General features: G+C 41.3%; 1 protein-coding gene across 2 annotated transcripts in view; it reads left to right on the top strand.

The window, feature by feature from the left end:
- Positions 1-15,965, top strand: part of SHC3 (SHC adaptor protein 3) — a 142,466-nt gene that overhangs the window by 109,357 nt on the left and 17,144 nt on the right. For both annotated transcript variants that reach the window (XM_027092031.1, XM_027092032.1), the window contains exons 8-11: positions 3,312-3,462; positions 4,420-4,507; positions 7,486-7,644; positions 11,020-11,315. In XM_027092031.1, the coding sequence (XP_026947832.1) occupies positions 3,312-3,462; positions 4,420-4,507; positions 7,486-7,644; positions 11,020-11,315 (694 nt within the window). The remainder of the gene's footprint in view (positions 1-3,311; positions 3,463-4,419; positions 4,508-7,485; positions 7,645-11,019; positions 11,316-15,965) is intronic.

Below are 15,965 nucleotides of genomic sequence, written 5' to 3'. Positions count from 1 at the left end.
GCCTTATGAAATGCATTTCTTAAATACTAAGACTTGAAATTGAAGTTACTCCTTGATCTATGGGCTGCAGAATAGATGTTGTGTTAACAGGCATGAAAACAACATTAATCTCATTGGCATCTCAATCGGAGCTCTTGGGTGACCAGGTGCATTGTCATTGAGTAGTAATATTTTGAAAGGAATCTTTTTTCCAAGCAGTAGCCCTCAATAGTGGGCTTGAAATATTCAGTTAACCATGCTGTAAACAGATGTGCTGTCATCCAGGCTTTGTTGTTGCGTTTATAGAGCGTAAGCAGAGCAGATTTAGCATAATTCTCAAGGGCCCTAGGATTTTCAGAATGGTAAATGAGCATTGGCTTCAACTTAAAGTCACCAGCTGCATTAGCCCCTAACAAGAGAGTCAGTCTGTCCTTTGAAGTTTTAAAGCCAGGCATTGACTTCTCTCTAGCTATGAAATTCCTAGATGGAATCTCCTTCCAATATGAGGCTATTTTATCTGCACTGAAAATCTGTTGCTTAGTGTAGCCACCTTCATTAATTATCTTAGCTAGATCCTCTGGATAACTTGCTGCAGCTTCTACATCAGCACTTGGGGCTTTACCTTGCTCTTTGATGTTATGTAAATGGCTTCTTTCCTTAAGCCTCGTGAACCAACCTGTGCTAGATTCAAGTTTTTCTTCTGCAGCTTCCTCATCTTTCTTAGCCTTCATAGAATTGAAGAGAGTTAGACTTGCTCTACATTAAGCTTTGGCTTAAGGTAATGTCGTGGTTGGTTTTATATTCTATCCAGACCATTAAAACTTTCTCCATATTAGCAATAAGGCTGTTTCACTTTCTTATCATTTATGCGTTCACTGGAGTAGCACTTTTAATTTCCTTCAAGAATGGTTCCTTTGCATTCACAACTTGGCTAACTGTTTGGCACAAGAAGCCTAGCTTTTGGACTGTCTCAGCTTTTGACATGCCTTCCTCACAAAGTTTAATCTTTTCTAGCTTTTGATTTAAAGTGACAGACATATGACTCTTCCTTTCATTTGAACACTTAGGGGCCATTGCAGGGTTATTAATGGGCCTAATTTCAATACTGTTGTGTCTCAGGTAATAAGAAAGCCAGAGAAGAGGGATAAAGATAGGGGAACAGTCAGTTGGTGGAGCAGTCAGAACACACATTTATTGATTAAGTTTGCCATCTTATATGGATGAAGTTTGTGGCACCCCAAAACAATTACAATAGTAACGTCAGAGATCACTGATCACAGATGACCATAACAAATATAAGAATAATGAAAATGTTTGAAATATTGTGAAAATTATCAAAACGTGACACAGACACAGGAAGTGAGCAAATGCTGTTGGAAAAACGGCACTGAAAACTTGCTCAGTGCAGTGTTGCTACAAACCTTCAATTTGTGAAACATGCAAATTGTGAAATCTGTGAAATGCAATGAAGTGAAGCACAATAGAACAAACTATGCCTATATAGAGTTCTTGGGTAGATAGTCTTTTTCTTTTGGTACTTGGAATGTGACATCTCACTGCCTTCTGGCCTCCATTGGTTCTGATAAGAAATCCACTGTTAATATTATTGAGGATCCTTTGTATATGATGAGCTACTTCTCTCTTGCTACTTTCATGATTCTTTCTCTTTGGCTTTAATCAGTTTGATTATGAGGTGTCTAGGTTTGAATCTCTTTTGTTATTCCCCATTTGGTGAGACAGCATTGTCATGTTTGATTTTTTGTTTCCTTTAGTTCTCAAAACATATTGAAAGTAGCTAATTTAAAGTCTTTGTCTAGTTAGTCCAAAACCTGAGTTTTCTCAGGGACAGTTTCTGTTGATTGCTTTTTTTTCTTGTGTGTGAGCCAAATTTTTTTGTTTCTTTGCATCCCATAATTTTTTGTAGAAATTGGAAATTTTAAATAATGTGGTGTGACAACTCTGGAAGTCAGATTTCTCCCCTCCTCAGGATTTGTTGTTGCTGTTTGTTGTGGTTGTTTGTTGTAATGACTTTTCTAAACTAACTTAGTAAAGTCTGTATTTTTTGTCATATATGGTCACTGACAACTCAGCTCAGTTCATTTATTAGACAGCTAATGACTGAAAAGAGATTTCCTTAAATGTCTGAAACCATTAAGTCTCACAGTTTTTGCTGAGGGTTTCTGTGTGTGTGTTGGGGCACTCCTTCAACACTCAGGCAGCTGACAACTCTGCGTTAGCTTTTACTTCCTGCTTGTGCAAAGCTTCAAAGTCAGTCACAGGTGAGAACTAGAGCTTTTTTACATCTTTTCTGAGCAGGAACAGAACCCTGGCCATGAAAACAGCCCTCGTATACATGTAGCCTTCTAGATTGCCAGAATTATGTCAAAGCTTATTATTTCCCAGCTTTCCTTTTAAGCTTTCTGATTAGCTCACTCTTTACCCCAGATGTTATCTACTGTTTCAGGGAGCCACAATGTTAAAGAAGTGCTTCTAATTGTTTTTGACAAATGACCCTGGGGAAGAAGCTATGTTCCCTGGACAAGCTCTGAATCAGGTCAAATAAAGACAACCTTTGGAGTGGAGGATTCTGGAGAATGACCAGAAGCGTAATAATGACTGTTCTCTGGGAATAGGGCTTTGAAGGAGCCTCAATGCTCTTTTGCCCCCTCCCATGGCTATTAGGCTGCTGGTTTTCACTGTGACTGTGGGATTTGGGTTTTTAAGGCTACCATGGAGATGACAATAAAGCAAGTTAAAATGCAACAAAGCTGTTGTTCTGACAGCAGTTTGTGGTTTTTTGTTTGTTTTAATAAACATGCTCTAGGTTGCTACAAGCTTCTGGTTAATTTCCAGAGTTATGAAAAAGTTGATTATGAAACTTTCTTTGCTAGCTTTCTTGTTGCTATTACAGAGGAGAGAATTTTCAGAGGTCCTTACTCTGCCATTTTCCCTGATGTCAATAAATCTCCATTTTAAAGTTAATTTTGTTTTGGGTAAATTTCATAATGTACTAAAATGTGTGTCTATGCCTTGAGAAACTGGTTATCCTTACATATAAATTATATTTTTCCTTATTAAAATGTAATTTTAAAAAAGGAGTTCTTTCCTGTTTCAAATATGACCAGAATTTCCTAAAGGGTAGAACTGTGAATAAGTCAGAAATATTTGGCCAAACCACTCATCTGCTTTATATATATGCCTGAGACCTGGATGGTTAAAGGGGCAGTGACTAAACTCTGCTTTCTGGGTCAACAATTACTAACATTAGATTTTTTGGTTTTGACTGCAAGCTCGACTTTTGGCTAAAGTCCCTGAAAATCCTCTTTTAACAGAATGCAGAGTCTAGATGAGCCCTGGACTGAAGAGGAGGGTGACGGCGCAGACCACCCGTACTACAACAGCATTCCAAGCAAGATGCCTCCTCCAGGGGGCTTTGTAGATGCTCGACTGAAAGCCAGACTCCATGGTCCTGACACAGCCCAGGTGAGTTTTACCTTTTCCCTTGGATGGTGGCTAACTGAACTTTCCTTTTGCTTTCTTTAACTTTATTTTCAGGTCCAGACAGAAAAACTCACAAACTTTTCCCCCTTGAATTTCACAAAGCAGAGAAGTAGGGGAAACTTTTGTTTCAACGTCAAATGCCTTGGAGCTATATTGTGATTCCTGAGTCTGGGAGTTCCCTCTTCATCCTAGCACAAATCCCATTCTACTGTGAACTTAATGAGGAAAAGAGAGAGTTCAAGACTTCTAAAAGGCCTGGGGTGCTTTGGGTTCTCTGAAAGGAGAGTGGATGTAAGCCTTTAACATGAGATTTTTTTGAGTTTTTCTGTTTTGCGCATTTCCCTGATTTTTCCTCTAACTCGAAATTCTAGTAAGGCATTCGTTTTCTAGAGTTATGGTATCTCCGTGATATCTCTTCGTTATAGGGAATTTTTTGATGTCACCTACCTTATGTGAATGACAATGACACCAATGAAAGTGGCAAATAACATTGAAACCAAGTGTCAGTAGCTCTAACACTGAGAAGGAATCAGCAAGGTGGACTTGCCAAGGCATGAATGGTTATGGGTGTATGTGCTGGGTGGGAAGTATGTTCTGACACATAGATAATCTTTAACTGAAATCTATTTTAGGTCATGTTGAGTGATGTGGCTACATGTAAAAGAGCTCAATTTATGGTCATACTTAAGGAAGGGATGTGGGGGGTAATGAAAACAGGGGGCATTTGTAGTTTTGATGAGATACAGCCTCTTTCTCACACCCACACAAACTTATTCCCCAAATCTTAATGCCAACCGAGAGGCGTGAAGGGAAAATTGGGTGTAATAGGCATGCAATCCATTGGCCATTGAAGGCCCTTCTACTGTACTATGGCTTTTAAAGATGCAGAAACAAGAAGAGGATGAATTTTTCACTCTGTGTATTTATATATGTCTATAGTTTGCAGGAAAAGAGCAAACTTACTACCAGGGGAGACACTTAGGAGACCCGCTTGGCGAAGACTGGCAGCAAACACCTGTCAGGCAAGGTGAGAGGCAAGGTGAGGTGAACAAGAAACATAAAAAATACTTTTTGAAAGTGACATGCTCCCTAGTGGGTAGTTCCTCTCCTGTGGAGTGGCAGAGTGACCCACTGGAAATACCTGCTGTGGGTGTGGCTGCAGGTTCCCAGCCAGATCATACAAATAGAAATAATGGCTGTCGGGCATGTCTGAGGGCACACATCAGATGACGCCGCCCCTGGCACCAGGACCAGCTCACTGCCCCCACCCGCCCCAGTGCTTCCTGCACCCTGAGACTTTCCTCCTAAGGCCTTTCTCTGGCAGGAGGGCTTGACTGCCCAGGGTCTGAGGAATTCACCTCCCCAGGGGCACCTTCACCCATTTCAAACGGGGCTGGCTTGGGAGACTGTGGGGCGTGCTTTGTGTTGTCCCTCAGCTCCCCAGCAGGGCTGAACCCCGGTGGCTCCCAACAGTAGCTTGTAGCTTTCCCTTCCTTGCCTCACCCCTGCCTTCCCTCTCCAGGGTCAGCTTCAGGAAGAGTGGAGCAATGCCGGCCCTTGGCAGAGATAGTACCAGGGATACAAATCCCTCACAAGCCCTGGGTCCTGTCAGAGGACACTTCCACCTCTTATTCAACCTCTTAGCACGCACCTAACTCCCACATTAAAAATTATATGGCTATTGAAGGACCATTTAGTTTAAACTAACCGCTAACATGTCTCTATTCTCTAGACAGTTATTTCTACACATACATATATGTGTGTGTATGTATACATACATTTTTGAAGTCCCTTTTAATTTTAAACTTTTTCCCACCTCAAACATTTCTATAACTTTCAATAGCTCTGGGGCCCTGACTACTAACTGTTCAGGGCCTGGAGGAGATGGAGTGACAAATGAGCTAAGATCCAATGTACACTTCTGGGTATAGAAATTTACATTTGTTGGTTTAACATTAAGGCTTTTCCATTCATTATTGACATTTGCTCTGGCAAGTAATTGACTATATATATATATATATATATATATATATATATTTTTTTTTTTTTTTTCTTTGCGGTACGCAGGCCTCCCACTGCTGTGGCCTCTCCCATTGCGGAGCACAGGCTCCGGACGCGCGGGCTCAGAGGCCACGGCTCACGGGCCCAGCCACTCTGCGGCATGTGGGATCTTCCCGGACTGGGGCACGAACCCGTGTCCCCTGCATCGGCAGGTGGACTCTCAACCACTGCGCCACCAGGGAAGCCCTTGACAATATATTTTTAAAATTTCCCCCGATGAAAGAATTTCATGTCTTGCCTGCCCCAGCTGAAAGATGACCCATCCATACTGCCCAGCCAGTAATCCCTAAAACCCAGTCAGTACACCACATGGTTCTATCTCAGAATAGGATGGAAATAGCACATTAAAGTTATAACTTTGCCAGAGGCACTTTTTTTTTTTTAACATTTTTCATCTTTGTTCTATACACATTTAAAAAGTATTATACAGCAATTGTGTACATAGACATATAACTGCTAAAGATTAAAGGAGACACATTACTTACATGAGATATTTACTCTATTGAAAATTCATCAGGTTTATTTGAAAATGACATCTTTTTTTATGTTCAAGTTATTCCAGCCAGATCAAAAACAGACAATGGAAGAAGTTCACCAGGGCAAAAATGAGCCTTACACAAGTTCTTGTGTAAAGAGAATAAATAAATTTCAAGTTCTTATTTGTAAGCAATAAATATATTTTCCATAGAACAAATACAAATGTTCCTTATTGATCTGCTGGCAACCATTTCCCCTAAATGAAACTGAACTCTGGGTACCAACACCAGGGAGGGTGTGTCTCCCTGCCCCCGACTCAGTACCTGCCAATGTCTGAAGTGGGAAAGGGCTGTCATCAGCAACTTATTCATTGGGCTTTTGATCTTTTTAAAGATTAGTTTGTAAAGTTGTTTTTACAGTCTGAATTGTCTGCAGTTCATACAGACATCTGAATGGAAGATAGTCATCACTAAGCCACGACTCGTAGCGCAGGAACGACCAGTGATGCATAGAAACCACGTCCGGGGAGAGGAGTAGACACAGCTCAGGAATTTGTGGAGATGCTCTCCAGAGACGGGATTTTCGCAGGACACCTGCATTCTCACGCTTACAGGCCAGAGACAGTGGTGCTGCCAAAAGCCCTTTAGTGGGCTCTTGGGAAAGCTTCTCCCAAAGCCCTGAACCCACTCTAGCCAGATGGATTGAGCTGACTTCCACAGCCCACCACCTGGAGAGGTGACCTCTCTCCAGGCCCAAGGCGATCTTGAGAGTGTCTGTGGAAGCCTGTTAGAAACAGTGATCCCATACAAAGAATGGGATAGTGGCTCAAGCAGGGTGACACCCTTCATTCGCCTCAGGCAACAAGAGCAGGGACAGCTTGACCCTGCCTTAACAGAGTCTTGGTCCAGCTGGGAAGTCCCACGAAGGCACAAGCCTGACTCTGTTTTAGAAGGAAGGTGCCTCATTCATTAGGAAGTAACTTTCTAATAAAATGGGGTCACAGCACCTGCACTGCATTTCTCATGGAGTTAACATATGAAGCATTCCCCTACACTTAAAAAAAGAACAATGAAAATAAGGCCTGTTGTTCTTCTGCTCAGCTATTTTGATCTCAGGCCTTTGTAAAGGGGATGAGGAGGCTGAGGCAGCTTCTGCAGCAGGTGTGCCCCCCCCACCTGCTCCCCCCAGCCCGGGTCAGAGGCGCCTAGGGTCTTGGTAAGGCTCCTAACCTTCACGGCGTCCATCATCCTTGGCCAGTAGGTCCCATTTTGACAGGAAGGAGTGGAGAGCATCCTAGCAGAGTACAATAGGGTATGAGAGGGTCAGAGAGGAGACTTAATGGATGGGCATCTGAAGCAAGGATCTTCCTATGAATGGGCTAAAGGAACTTTTCTGTGAATCACTGGGTAGCTTAACATGAATAGCTTTACGATCAGAAGAGAAAAGAGAGCTGTTTTCTTGTTGCAGGGTCCTTGGACATCTACAGCATGCCGGAAAGGAAATCGCATGTGACCCCTACGGGAGAAGCCCCCACCTATGTCAACACCCAGTGCATCCCGCTGCAGGCTGGGCTGGCCGCGGGCAGCAGTGCAGAAAGCAGCCCACGGAAAGACCTCTTTGACATGAGTGGGTTTCCATCTGCCACTGGATTTTTCTCTTTTGAGGCTGTTTTTTTGCATTGTCTTTTGTTTGAAATCTGTGCAATTACTGAATTTTCTTCTGGTGGGGTTTTGATGAATGACACTGATTAGCTGTATTTTTCTGGGTTATGATTGAGCTTTTCAAGACTTTGAATTTGGCCAACCCCTGCTTTGGAATTACAACCTTCTCTGCAGTCCAGAGGCAAAGCAGCTTCCCTTTTTTTTTTTTTTTAATTAATTAATGTATTTGGCTGTGTTGGGTCTTAGTTGCAGCACATGGGATCTTCGTGGTGGCATGCAGATTTCTCTCCAGTTGTGGCATGTGGGCTCCAAAGCACACGGGTTCAGTAGTTGCAGCATGCAGGATTAGTTGCCTCACGGCATGTGGGATCTTAGTTCCCCGACCAGGGATCGAACCCGCTTCTCCTGCATTGGAAGGCGGATTCTTAACCACTGGACCACAAGGGAAGTCCCCCCACCCCCGTTTTATAATTGACTTTGCTCTTGAAGATCGTATTGAGACAAATGATATACATAAATGCATTCATTTATTTATTCACTTACGTATTAATTGGATATTGTGTGCCAAATACTGTATCAGTTTTAAGGATGCCAAGATGAAATGGCTTGGCCCCTGTTTTCATAGAGCTCTAAGTCTGTTGAACAAGACTAACATATAAGCAAGAAATTGTAATATACCCTCTTGTTTGCCTACATACACTCACTTTCCCTCTCACTTTTTCTCTTTCTCTCTCCCCTTCTTCCTCTCTACTGAACACCTACCATGTGTCAAATACTAGTCTACTTACTGGGGATATACAGGAAAACCAAATAGACAAAGTCCCTACTCTCATGAAGTTTAAATAACCACCATGTGTTACCGGTAGTGACAGGTACTCTGATGAAAAATAAAACGGGATAAGAAGAGTAACCCCAAACTCCTGTTGATTGCACTGTAGTATGATGTGTACCATAGACCTCTGTTTGGCATATAGATTGGGAAAAATAAATCACCCGTGATTAATGAAAGTGTAAATTGTTGTTAAGGAATTTTGAAAGAGCTTCCCAAGCTCACAAACAGCTTTACATCCCCAAATTTCTTTTTCAATTTCCTTGAGAATTTTACAGGCTGAAGAGGGAAGGAGAGGAGACTAGCACTTAGTGAGTTTCTACCACGTGGCTAGGTGCTTATTATTTTATTTAATTTTTGCAATAGTCCTACGGGTAGATATTATTATTATTACCATTTTATAGAGGAGGAAACAGAGAACCCTAGAGGTTTGGTAACTTCACTGCTGGTTCACCACATACAATACATACCTGTTATTGTATGTGGGTTAGGACAGGGCTGAGTGCTTTTATAAACAGGCTGCACCATGAAAACAAAAGTCTATTTTTCCCCAGAATGGGACACTGGACTCCCATTCTGATTTTAAAAATCACCAGAGCCAGAAGAACTGTAGAAGCATCTAGTCTAATCTCTTCATTTAAAAAAATGTGGAAATAGCCTAAGAGGTATGAAGCAACTTCTCAAGATGCAGAGCAAAGTGGTAGCTCCAGTTGTAACGATATCTCCCAACATCAGTTTAGTAGTTGTATTTATGGTCAGACAATTTTCACTGTTTAATTTAGTCAATATACCAGTGACTCTTGGCCCCAGAGCCTGAGGAGAGTTAGATTTGGCTGGGGTTTGAGATGGGAAAAATGAAAGCCAGACCTCCCTTTTTTCATCCATCAATTTCTACTCCTACTCCCAAAACTAGAGAAGGGGAAACCGAAAGTATAAAGAGCCCTGGAGAGGCTAGCATCTATTGAAAAGTACGGAAAAATAGACCTAGCACTCTGTGTTTATCTTGAACCACTATAGCTAAATAATGATGGTGGTAGTGGTGCTGTTAGTGATGGTAATGGTACTGATGGTGGTGATGATGCTGATGATTGTGGTGATGGTGGTGATGGTGATGAGGGTAATGATATGGTGATGGTGATGATGGTAATGGTGGTAATGAAGGTGATAATAATGATAAGATGGTGATAGTGGTGTTGGTGATGATGATGTTGATAGTGATGGTGATGATGTTGATGCTAGTGGTGGGGCTGAGGTGATGGTGATTATGATGGTGATGATGATGTGTGGTAATGGTGATGGTGGTGATGATGATGATGATGGTACAGAAACAGAATACAAATTTTCAACTACTCCAGGTAATCAGGAAAAAAGTAGAATAAAAAGAGAAAATCTACGAACATAATTTTAGCCCATAGTTTTAACCTCTTTTTTGCCCCAAATCTGTAAATCATTTAACAAGTGTCAAAATGATTTAGTTTTGGTTTCATTTATTCACTTCACTTCTGCCCATTCTCTACCACCATTTAGCAAACTGGTCTGATTTTACAGCACTCACTGAATATTTATGGGTACAAACTATGTCCCAGGAACAATGTTGGACTAGAGGGATGTTGCTGTGCCCAGGAGAGAACCATTCTTGTTCTTGTGGTGCTTGCATTGTAGTAGGTTGGCAGTGGGGTCCTAGATAATCATCACAACACCTTACACTTGTGTGGCACTGGGGGCATTTTTCAGAGTGCTGTTGTACATATTGCCTTGTTTGAAAATCGAACATTGAGATTTAATTAGATGAGCCTGGTGACTTCTCTTACCGCTGATATTTGTGGCTCTTAGAGCCATGGCCTGCAGTGAGAAGTATGTTCTGAAGGGCATAAAATCAAGCTCAATCTCAAACACTCACACAAGAGCCTTTTTCTACAGGGAAACAAGTGAAGGTCAAGGGGAGGTAGAGCTCCTAGCCTGGGGCAAGTCACACAAAATGCACCCAATAAATGTCAGTTTTCTTCTCTTTTAAGAATTCACCTAATACAAAAATTTTAAAAGAAACATTTGTTGGGCTGGGTTTCAGTTTTGCATGAAATCAAAACCTTGCAACTTTGTGTATTTTCTTTGGTATTGGCAGGTTTTTATTCAGAAGAGAACACATTTGTTGAAGAGGCTAGCCAATATTCCAGAGAAAGTAGATGGCATGTAATATTCATGGCCTCTTGCAGCGTGCAAAAATGGAGTCATTCTAACTAGTGAGGCAAAGGGTGTGCTTGAGTCTTTGGCACAAGACACAATGCCCAGCTGTCTTGGGAAAGCAGACTCATCAGAATGAGTCATGCCAAGATTTGGGCTTTGCTTTCAAATGCTTGTTATGATGAGTCTTGTTGTATTACCAGCCAGTCATTTTTCTCTACTTCTTTTTTTTCTGGTAGAAGTTGCCTTTGCATTTCCAGCCCTCACATTGTACTGTTTATCATTTGTTCTCCTTGGGATTGACGTGTTGCTGGCAAATGTTGTTGGCAGAACCTTTTGAAGATGCTCTCAAGAACCAGTCCTTGGGGCCTGTGTTGAGCAAGGCAGCCTCCGTGGAGTGCATCAGCCCCGTCTCACCCAGAGCCCCGGATGCTAAGATGCTGGAAGAGCTGAAAGCAGAGCCTTGGTACCAAGGGGAGATGAGCAGGAAGGAGGCAGAGGGGCTACTGAAGAGAGATGGAGACTTCCTGGTCAGGAAGAGCACCACCAACCCAGGCTCCTTTGTCCTCACTGGCATGCACAATGGCCAGGCCAAGCACCTGCTGCTCGTGGACCCAGAAGGCACGGTGAGCACAGGTCGGAGTGTGGCCTGCACTGGGCAACCTCCCTCCGACAGTCTACCCTGGGTCACTGCACTGGGGACCACTTTCCCTCCTCTACTCACATATGCCTGCTGAGTCCTGACGGTCACTTCTTCAGGGCCCTGGAGACCAGGCCCAGAGGACTTATGCTTTCAGGCCAGAGCCAGGCTACAGGAGCCCATGGTCAGGACCCCCTGTGCAAGTTACAAAACTTGGAAATCCCCAGGGCCTGGGTTGAAAGGTTTAATTCTCATGTTCTTTAAAATAAATACAAAAACTGAGAAAGTTGTCCTTTCAGATATGTTCATAGTGGACAAAGAAGTACAGGGCTCCTGGGCTTTTAATATTTACCTCAAATATCTCTACAAGTTGAATCACCAGTTTTTATTTGCAGGTTATAAAATGTGATGAAGAAGTAAGTAAGCCTCCTATTAATTAGTCTCTTGCTTTCCCACCCAGAGAAGTAATACCTCATGACAGTGATTTTGGCACTTCCTGGCAGTACAGTTGTGTCTGAATAATTCTATGGGGTTGACTGAATATACCATCTTTCAGTCAATAAATAAATTTGACTTCACCCTGGCACAGTCCAAGAATTACTAAGTTTAATAAATATAGTTACCTTAGCCTAACCATTGAGTAAATTCCAGGATTGTTGTTTAAAATTTTTTTATCCAGTGAAAACAAAGCAGCAGGTAGAGTTATCTCAATAGTGGTTAAGAACATGGCATTTAAAAAAAAATGTATTGAAGTGTAGTTGATTCACAATGTTGTGTTAATTTCTGCTGTACAGCAAAGTGACTTAGTTATGCATATATATATATTCTTTTTAATATTCTTTTCCATTATGATTTATCACAGGATACTGAATATAGTTCCCTGTGCTATACAGTAGGACCTTGCTGTTTATCCATTCTATATATAATAGTTTGCATCTGCTAAACCCAAACTTCTAATCCTTTCCTCCCCAATCTCCCCTTCCCCTTGGCAACCACAAGTCTGTTCTCTATGAAGGACATTGCATTTTTTGATTGACAGGTAGGGATGAAGACAGTCTTCAGTTGAACTTGGACACAATTTAACTGTTTGTGTTTGGGGAAAGAGGCGGTGTTACCTGAGATGATTTGTTGCCTCAGGCGTCTAGACTAAGTTGCCTGCACACCTCAGCTCCCTAGACCTCTGCACCTTCTCTTCTCTTCCATTCTCCAGCTGGGCAACCACTTCCCATGAATGTAACGTATATCCAATTCACCTTCTTTCGTTGTGTGGATTTTTTTTGCATATATGCACACCAGGGAAAATACATATTTTGTGTTTGTGTGTTTCAGAAATTTGCAAACAAACATGATGTTATTCCACAAATCATTTCTTTCTTTTTCCCTTCGGTACATGTTTTTAAGATCTGTCAGTAGTGCCTTCCATATACTGAATTGTTACTTGGGTGGGCCATCTGGGGCTCACTGGATACACCATCTGCACATCACTTCCTGAGCTCTCTTGTGAAACATTGAAAAACTGAAGGTGCTGCAAACCTCGTGCCTGTTTCCCCTGCACCTGGGATGGTCTCTCTGGGGCATATCCCAGGAGTGTTTGATCATAGGGTGTACATACATTTAATGTCATCAGGGGTTGCATCTGCATCCAGAATGGCTGGGCTACTGACATGTGCAGCAGCAGAGTGTGAGGGTCCCACACCCACCCTTTCTCTATCTAGTTTTGCTAATCTGGTGCGGGTGGGGAGTGAAGTGATGTCTCATTGTTTGCTGTGCAATTCTTTGATTGCACTTTAACAGGTTTCTCCATAAATTTTATGTTCCTATCTTTCCTCCATGTTTCTCTTTTAATCTTCTTATTGGGTTTTCTTGAGTTTATTCCAGCAATAGAATCTCCATATGTACTCTCCCACATCTTCACCTATGAGACAGTTTTGTCTGTGACATTCTTCATCAGATAAAAGTCTTTTTTTGGGGAATGTAGCTGAATCCATCAATTTTCCCCTTTATGCTTTATAGTTTTGAGTTTTAAAAGGTTTCTCACCTACAAATCACAGATGTACGGTGCTATATATTTTCTCCTACTAGCTTTATTGTTTGTCTTTCACATTTACCTTTCAATTCCAACTGAAATTACTTTGGAAGATGATATAAGATAGGACCCAACATTTTAAAAATCGCCATGTAGTGAGCCAATTCTCCCGTCACTATTTACCAAATAATTCACCTTTTCTCTGTGGTAGTGATGCTCCCTCTATTACACACTAAGTCTCTGTGTCATGGGTCTGTTTCTGGACTCTCAGTTTTGTTCTACTGATTTGACTGTCTGTTTCTTGTGCAAGTTCCATACTGCTTTAGTCATTACAGCCTTAAACTGTCTTAATATCTGGTGGTGTGCGTCCTTCCTCTTGAGTCTCCTTTTTATAAGTTGTCTTAGCTATTCTCAGACCTTTATTCTTTGTACTGATTTTAGATTCAGTTTATTAAGTCACCAAAAATACATGCTGGGGTTTCGATAGGACTTGCACTGAATTTACAGATTAATTTGGGGCAAGCTGACATTTTTCAATATTAAATAATCACCTCCATGAACATGGCATGTCTCCACTTATTTAGTTTTAAGATGTCTTTTGTTAGAATATTAAAATTCTCTCCAGAAAGTTCTTCTGTTTCCATTGTTAGGTTGCTTCCTAGGGATAGTTTTAGTTCTTGTTGTAAGTGGTATGTTATTTTTGATCACTTTTTCTCAGTAGTTGTTGCTGCAGGGAGAGGAAAGTAGTGTGATCTTGAGCCTGGAAATTTTGCTGATTGTGGTCGTTTTACTGGACCAGCGGTCGTTGCCATTGCAAACACTGAGTTTTTTCGCCTGCCTTCCAATCCCAGACATTAGAGGACACCTGTGAGCATTGGCCAGGAGAGGGCGCCCTTGTTCAGCTTCCAACCTGAAGGAATGTTTGAGGTATTGTTCCCTTAAGGATGATGTAAGCTTTTGGTAGATGTCCTTATCAACCTAAAAGACTTCGTTCATTCATTCACTCAACAAATGTGTACTGGATGACTACTAATCCAGGCATTGTTTTTGGCACCTGGGATCTGTCCATGAGCCAGTTAAAAGGGCAATCTCTGCTCTCATTACCTATTTATACATATTAATTGACCAACTACTTTTATCATGTATAGGTGTTGAACTTTATCAAATGCTTCTTCAGCAGATTTTGAGATAATACCATGATTTTTTTCCTAAAGTCCATTCATGTGGGAAATTACACAGGTAGATTTTTCTGATGTTGCATCCTGGCATAAACCCTGCTTGGTCTTGACATAGTAATCATGGATTTGGAGTCCTAATATTTCCTTTAGGATTTTTCAGGCACAGTTCATGAGAGAAATCTGTCTTCATTGTCTTTGCTTCCTTCTCTTGTGTGTGCTCGTCTGGTTTGGGTGTCAAGATTATGTGGTTATACACACCTCTTACAATGATCTAGGCTTACTCAGGCCAGAGGAGACTTCCCCCACCATTTTACCTCAAATAGAATCCCCTAGATACCCCCTATTTCTTTACCCTGATTTATTTTTACCCTTAAGCACTTACCACAAACAAGCACTCGTTTATTTGCTAATTTGTTTATTATTTCGTTTCCCCCACTAGACTATAATCTCCAAGAGGGTATCAGTCTTGTTCATTGCAGTATTTCCCACCATCTAGAATAGTGCCTGGCACATAGCTTGTGTTCAATAAGCATTAGATAACTGAATACATAAATCAACCTCAGGCTTTTTCAGGTTAGGAGGTTGAGGACCGAAGAAGGTGAGCTGGGGTCACAAGTGAGATTTTCTACACAGACTCAGTCCAGAGTTCTTTCCATTTGCATTGGCTACCTATTAAATTAGTTGTAGTTATCTAAAGGAAAATAGGAGGGAAATAGAAATCCTATGAGAATATGAATATTTCAGTTGAAAATTTTAGGTATTTTTTTAAAGTTAAAATTTAGCTAAATTATACCCTCTTACAGATCAAAGACGATTAGTTTTTTTGTTCACTCAGTTCTTATAGACAAAAAGATGATTTACAGAAGATACGTACTACTACTAATATATTATACATTCATGAACCAGTATCAAGATAATGTAGAAGACAAGGAGGACGTGAAGTTAGACCAGGTGTCTGAGCAAGCCCAAACACCCCAAGCTGTGCTGTCTCTACAGCTTTAATTTTGGAGGAGAAATTTGCAGTATGGTTGAGAAAATCTGTAAATGACACCTACTAATAACTGTTCTTTTGGGGGGCTTTTTGTGGGATCTGATTATCTAGCTTAATTGATCCTATGGAGGACAGCTTTAGCTGAAAAAGAAAATGGAAATGAAAGACTTAATTAAAAACGTAATGTCACTTCCTTGCTGTGAGGACACCAAAATAGACGATGAACACATTCTCTTCAATATTTATTCATCTGATTTTCATGGTAATTGGTTGGTCCCTGACTATAAAGGCGGAAACTTGGCAGAACAGATTACTCAGATAAATAAGGATGCAAAACAGTTCTACGTCTAAATTTACTCCAGAGTATACCAACCTATGTGCCTTCCCACTGTGCACTGATTGTTCAAGACGAGGGCGCCTGGGCGAGCTGGAAATGTGGGT

The sequence above is a fragment of the Aethalodelphis obliquidens genome, unplaced genomic scaffold (assembly GCF_003676395.1).
Source record: "Aethalodelphis obliquidens isolate GAN/ISIS:26980383/991018 unplaced genomic scaffold, ASM367639v1 scaffold74, whole genome shotgun sequence".
NCBI lineage: Eukaryota > Metazoa > Chordata > Mammalia > Artiodactyla > Delphinidae > Aethalodelphis > Aethalodelphis obliquidens.
Note: the sequence above shows the minus strand (reverse complement) of the source record. Positions and strands in the feature narration are given on the sequence as shown.